Here is a 7,398-nt window from a genome sequence, read left to right as displayed (position 1 = left end):
GAAATCTCTTAGAGAAGCCGGCAGGGGACAGTCTATGGGTTCCCAAAAGTTTTGGACATAGCAAGTAAACAAGAACGATATTCACACACATATATATACACAGACACATTACATCTTCTTTATCCATTCATCAGCTGATGGACACTTAGGATGCTTCCATATCTTGGCAATTGTAAACAGTGTTATCACTGTGGGTAAATTTGGAAGGATTTTTCAGAAGATAAAACATTTAAATTTTCTTTAATTAGATGCCTGAGTTGTCACCATAGGAGAAATATGATAATGGGGATGAAGTGACATATACTATTGTCCCTAAGTGTGAAAGAACAGATTATATTTGGATAACTACATGGTGCATGCAATATAGTGTAGCAGACTGGGTAGAAGAAACTCAGCAAGGGAAAGAAGAAGGAATATATATATACTAGAAAAATGAGGTTGGGGCCGATCAAGTCCCTGAGTAAAACAAAAATGAGTAATAAAGAGAAAAAACATGAACTCAAGTAGTTCTCTCAAAAAGGGGAATGAGAAATACATATTTTTAATTGTGAAAAATTAAACCTGGATATTTCTGGAAAAGTTTAATTTCAATTTTTTTCTTGTTTCTGAAAGTTTGTTCTCACTTCATGGACTACATGTCCCTACATTTTAATGCTATTTTCATAAATAATGAAGTTAGATTATTACCCTGAAATTCCTTCCCAACTCTTAAACTCTGTGATTTTATGTATAGCCTTTATTTCCTTTGTTCTGCTTATACTGAAAACCTTGCATCCAATATATGAGCTTATTCTGTGCATAAATTCAAAGATGCAAATTTCTCCTTCTTTCCTCCAGAACCAGTCTAGCTGTCAATTTTCTCATAGCACCATGCACTTCTGTATTCCTCAGGCTATAGATGATAGGATTGAGCATCGGTGTGACGACTCCATAGGACAGGGCAATCAATTTGTCAAAAGCAGCGTCTTTGGACTTTGGCTTCATATACATGAAGAGGATTGTCCCATAAAACACAGTCACCACCATTATGTGGGCTGAGCAGGTGGAAAAAGCATTTTTTCTTCCTTCAGCTGAATTGATTCTTAGGACAGTGGAAAGGATGAAAATGTAGGAGATACAAATCAACAGTAATGGAACAAATAAAAATAGTACATTGCCCAACATGATAGTAATCTCATTCAAGGATATATCTGTGCAAGCTAGCTTGACAAAAGCCAATATTTCACAAACAAAATGATTGACGACATTTTTTCCACAGAAGGGCAACTGCACTGCAAGAATTGTTTCTGTCAATGAGTTGAGAAAGCCCAGTCCCCAGGAGAGAGCTGCCATCTGAATACAAAGCGCCTTGCTCATGATGATGGGGTATCTCAGAGGGTTGCAGATGGCTATGGAACGGTCATATGCCATCACTGCTAGAAGCACACACTCTGTCGACCCCATAGTGTAAGAGACAGACATCTGAACAACACACCTAGTGAAGGAGATAGTTTTTTTCTCGGATAGAAAGTGTATCAGCACTGAGGGGATAAAGGAGGATGTGTACCAAATGTCAAGGAAGGAAAGATTACAGAGGAAGAAGTACATAAGGGTGTGAAGGTGGGAATCCAGGAGAGTGAGGATGATCAAAGTGCTGTTCCCCAGGAGAATCACCAGGTACATCAACAAACACATCGCAAAAAGGAGTTTTTCTGCTCTTGGATACTCAGAAAGTCCCTGTAGAATGAACTCAATGTCTGTCCAATTGGTCCTTTCCATTTCACATTTTCATACCTGGAGTAATCCAGAAGAGATACGGGTTTAGGACTCTATACAGTATTATAATACAAAGTAAGAGAATATTGGAGAAAGGGCAACAGGTCAGTATTAGCTGGCTGGGTTTACAGTTGTGAGTTTAGATTTTCAAATTTTTCTTTTACCTCATGTGTCAGGGAATAGATGAAAGACAATAATTATGTTGGTAGTTTATTAAAAATACAAACTTAATATTCCATTTCTGACATTATGATGCACAAATTCTGAGTCAGGGAAGACCTATTTAATAAATACTTGTTAACCTGATTCAGACTTACTTTGAATATCATCATTTTGGAAATAACATGCTTAATTTCTTTAAAATATTGATTTATGATTTTATATCATGCCAGTCATTAACAATAACACTGGTTTAGGGTTTTACAATTTATGAAAATTTTCATCATACTTATTTTATCATCACTTTAATACTCTGAGGGAGATAAAGTTCATAACGGTAAGAAGTATTTTAAAACACAGTAGGTAAACAAACTACTATTCAGTTCTACATTTTCTGACTTTACATCCCCCTTTTTAAATTACTTGGTTATTGCTCTCAAAATTATACAAGTTGTCTGAGTGGGAGTGTCTAAGGCATCTTTTAGAATAATGCTCTCCAGATGATTCTATTGTGTAGCTGAGGAAGAAAACACCCATCCAGATCTTAGTATACAGATGAATTACTTGGGAAATTTTTGTAAAAGACTCTCAATCAGTGGATCTGAAGTAGGTTTTAAGATCTAAGTTCTGTCTAGACAAAGCTATTGTTTTTCCAGTAGTCATGTATGGATATGAGAGTTGGACTATAAAGAAAGCTGAGTGCTGAAGAATTGATGCTTTTGAACTGTGGTGTTGGAAAGATTCTTGCTCCTTCCCTTGGACAGGAAGGAGACCAAACCAGTCCATCCTAAAGGAAATCAGTTCTGAATATTCATTGGAAGGACTGATGCTGAAGCTGAAACTCCAATAGTTTGGCCACCTGATGCAAAGAACTGACTCAATTGAAAAGACCCTGATTCTGGGAAAGATTGAATGCAGGAGCAGAATGGGATGAGATAGTTGGATGGCATCATGAATTCAATAGGCATGAGTTTGAGCAAGCTCTGGGAGATGGTGAAGGACAGGAAAGCCTGGTGTGTTACCATCCATGGTGCTCCAAAGAGTCGGACATGACTGAGAGACTGAACTGAACTGAAGAAGATCAGAGTTGTGTGCTATAGAACGTAGAGAAAATGACTTTAATTTGAAAAAATCTAAAGAGCAGGTATTAGTATATGATATTCTTCCCTAAAACAACTAAGTAAAACTGAGTATAATTTTGAAAACACTTCTTCATTCTCAAGATATTCTACCTAGATTAAAAAATATTCCCAAAGAAAAAAAGTTGATCAAATAGATGGGTTTTTACTTAGGGTTTTCAAAAAGTACTTATGTTTCTAGTATAGGACTAGCTATTTCTGTGATAGTCATTTGCCAATGAGTTACACTGCTTTCTAGGAAAACTCTATTTCACAATGGTGAGACAATTCATTCAAAATAATAGAATATTTATATATTTATTGATTATAGAAAGGAGATTGTTGTTGTTTAGTCTCCAAGTCTTATCTGACTCTTTCGTGGCCTCAAGGACTATGGCCCAGCCAGCTCCTCTGTCCATAGAAAGGAGGACACTCACTTAATTCAGGCTGCACCCTACTTTGTAGGCATACATTTCAAAAAGGGTAGCAAGTGTTGGGTAGGCCAGGATATACCTTTACTTGGTATTAAGATTGGCACTTGATTGACTATAGGTACACATATCAAATGACTTTGAGAATAAAATTCTGATAGCAGAACTTCAGTCATCTGAGATCTGAATGTACTGCAGTTTCGGGAGGACAGATGTGAGTCAGGTCAAAAACCTTCTCTTTTGAGGAACATCTTATAAACCTGATTTGTATTTCGAAATTACTTATAGTAAATAAATGTAGTGTACATGAGGTATCCTAACAGCCCTTTGATAATTTCTGCAAAAAAAATTTTTACTTGCAGATTTTTTAAAGAGAGACCACCAATCTGCTTTAAGGTTTTCAAATGGAGGTGGAGAGGAAGGATAACAGATAATATAAAGGAGACGATTCTCATTACTCTTGCAATGCTAGAGTACCTTTTAAGAAACAGTTAACAAATACTCTGTTGAATTGCATTGTGCCTGAAATGCTTTCCCCATTTAACTTTACTTCTCTATCTAAAATGAATTTATAGAATCTGGGAACAAGGAAATGAAGATTTTAAAAGATTCTTGGTAATTTATAATACAATCACTTTCCATGGTATCTATATATTGGAAGTGATCTTTTAAAACAGGTTTTCATTCTTGTCTAATGTGAGGAGAATTGTTAAATAATCATAGCACACTCATATTGGGTCATTATTCACCTTTTAATATGACATTTGTGATAAATTTGCACTAACCCCAAAATTACATTTAAAGTATTTTAGAATGACTAAGTGATAACAAGACAATTATAAGATTATTTGAAAGATCGAAATCTAAACCAAGATAACCTAGACAGAATTGAAAGACTGAAAAGAAATATCAAAACATTAATGGATATCTTAGATACTTTTTTCCTACTTTTCTGAATTACCCATTTTCTCAAATAAATGTGCAAAAGGAAAAGTATAATGAAAAAGAGAAAGACATTGAAGTAGGTGTCAAATTATATTAGGAAGATTAACTCAGAGTAAAATATGCTAAAACAATTTAAACATTACAGTGGTTGTCTCATGTGTCTAGATACTAAACATTAAGACTGAGGTGTACTGGTGCATCTTGTCTAGTTATCCATGGGAAGCTACTATTTCTGGTAGACATGGAGCATTTATGATCCCTACTCTCTAAATCTTGCAGGTTAACAGTGTTATTTTTGGAGTGAACCAAGATAAAGAATTTGAGTTCTTAGTCATATTAATATAATCTCAAAAGAGATTTCCGATCCATGGTCCCTAGAATAGAATTGTCACTAGACGATGATATTCTTATTTGTTGAGGCTTTGAACTGACCTAAATCCTGGCTGTCCTCTAATCCTTCTCAACCAACTCCTGGTCTTTTAGAGTAATCACTCTGTGGTTCCATGCTGTGAGGTTTCATTCAGGTACTCTTTTACTGTTGTAACAGACCTAAAGAAAAGTCTGTGACTTTTTTTATTCAAGACAGAAGTTAAGCTCTCTAATTTTCTAGAAAGATCCCTAACTTTCTAGAATGTTTTTTCACTTTTATTGACTTGCTTACTTGAAGGTCTAATATTTAAAGTTCTAAGATTTTTCATTGAAAAGCAAATGCCATCTATACTCTAAATTCTCACTAGAGGATATAATTCTGTTATCCTCTCCAGTTCTTCTAAATATATCAATTAAGACAATTGATATTGTGAAAAAATAAGTAGAGTTACCAACTTTTATGCTGTAGATTTTATAAACTCTGATCTTCAATTAACATACCACATGGAAAGGTGTATTATTTTAGCTCACCAAGAGAAGAGTAATTGACAACATGTGAGGTCCTAGTCTGTATTTGGCACTTCAAATAATTTTTAACATTTATCTTTCAGAATAATTCAAAATTATTATCGATATTTTAACAGTGAAGAAATTAATTTGATATTTCAAAATTCAAGTACAATTTCAATGTCTTATAGTTGGTAAATACCAGAATTATTATTTGAACCCTTATCTTTATTTTTTAAATAGGTATTTCATTTACTTTATATGAAAAAATTTTCAGACTACTATTTTTGTGCTGTTTTTCAAGGTAGAAAGTGTTCCAGTTATGCAGTTTTTTCCATACAAAATGAACCAGGAACCCAACATCAAAATGCAGTTTTAATTAATTTTAAATCGATACCTTTATGGTCCCCAAACCCCTATTTTTATTGCTATGTCAAAATGCTTACATAAGTATGAATTTTTAAATAAAAGCACAATTTAAAATGATGCACTCAAGTTTTTTCAAGGACCCATATGATAAATACACACATAAAATGTATATTTGCCTCTGAAAACATTGAAGACATTCATCATCTTCCACTTATGAAGACATTATTCTAATAATGAATTCATATGAAAAAATATTGAAAATTTCTCTCAGGTTTTGTGTAGAGAATTAAGGTCTCAGTAGTGGAATTTGATTAATTATATAAATGAAAACTCAAAAACTTTTAATACTTTTTGTTTTGCTTTGGCCTTCTGAGGATCAGACTAACCCTCATGTTTATTTCTTCCCTTTGTTACTTTTTTTTTTGGTTTCTAATCCTGTTTTTCTTACAAACATCTTTAATTACATGTATCCTCAAGCTTTTATCGAACATAGTTTATGTGTGAATAATATATAAATCATGAGGCGTTCTTTCTCCAGATACTTTTTACTTAAAATTTTAGTGAGCTCAATACTTCTCAATACTCAAATGATATAGCCACTGAAAGCAAAAGTGTTAGTTGCTCAGTCCTATTTGATTTTGCAGCCCCACAAACTAGCCCACCAAGCTCCTCTGTCCATGGGATTCTCCAAGCAAGAATACTGCAGGAATCATTTCCTTCTCTAAGAGATCTTCCCAACGTAGGGATTGAACCTGGGTCTCCTGCATTGCAGGCAGATTCTTTACCACCTGAGCCATCAGGGAAGCCTAAGTCTATGATTTATGAGGCTCTTTTGCATTGCAAACTACTTTCTTTTCCTCACAGTCTCTCCCATGGAAAAATTTGAGATAAAAAAATTTAGTTGTATCGGTCTTGGAGATGATGCCTGGTGGGTTTTTATATATTTTTCCTTTCACATAAATAAATATATACATATTTTCAAAACCTCTGAGCAATGGTCACCTCAGCTCAATATTTGTATATTTATTGATGGGATGTTTTTCTTTTGAAAAATTTAAATAAAATTTCTCTCTTTATCTTACCTTCTGACTGGGTTTTAGTCATACATACCATTCCATTGTATTACCTGAAAGAATTCTCATTTTTGAATTTCATTTGCATTTTATTAATAAGGCCAGAAGATGCTAAACTTCAGTTGCTCTTTCCTAAAAAGAAATGGGAGAAAGAGCGCCATGATTAGGCAATCTGTCTGTGCATGAATAATCTTAAGAGGCATGAAGGAAATGAAACATGTTAAAAAGAAGATGTGATGCAACTCTAGTGTCCCATGATTTGTCTTAAAGTTGACACTTACTCAAGAGACTCAGCTTCTTTTGGAAGCTAATTTAGCACTCATTTTCATAAACTTCTTTAGTCCCTAAGGTTGTGAGTCAGAAACGTAGAATTCTCTAGAGAAGTCCCCACTTCTGTTCATTCCAAAAACCCAATTAACCTGACTTAACAAAAACCTTCCCTAGCCATATATTTCTTGGAATTTTCTTTGAACACATCTATTTGATGACCGCAGCAAAGTTCTCAAAACACTTAAACTTTCCCTAAGAATTTGTTTTTCTTTGGCTTCCACAGATCATGCTAGATCAGTGCTAATGAAATCCTAGTAAAAGAGGAAGTCATTCTACTTCTTTAAATTATTTTTATCATCCATATCCTTGTTAACTCAAAACTACATGGAAATAATTTTTCTT

The 7,398-nt window shown here is 34.1% G+C and overlaps 1 protein-coding gene across 1 annotated transcript; it reads right to left on the bottom strand.

Moving 5' to 3' along the window:
• Positions 1-804: 804 nt before the first annotated feature.
• Positions 805-1,758, bottom strand: LOC129651717 (olfactory receptor 13D1-like). Its single transcript, XM_055580320.1, has one exon. It carries the CDS (start codon positions 1,756-1,758, stop codon positions 805-807), a length of 954 nt encoding a protein of 317 aa, XP_055436295.1.
• Between the last annotated feature and the right edge of the window lie 5,640 nt (positions 1,759-7,398).

Source organism: Bubalus kerabau, chromosome 4, assembly GCF_029407905.1.
Source record: "Bubalus kerabau isolate K-KA32 ecotype Philippines breed swamp buffalo chromosome 4, PCC_UOA_SB_1v2, whole genome shotgun sequence".
NCBI lineage: Eukaryota > Metazoa > Chordata > Mammalia > Artiodactyla > Bovidae > Bubalus > Bubalus kerabau.
The sequence above is the reverse complement of the archived record's forward strand: the minus strand, read 5'-3'. Positions and strand labels throughout refer to the sequence as shown.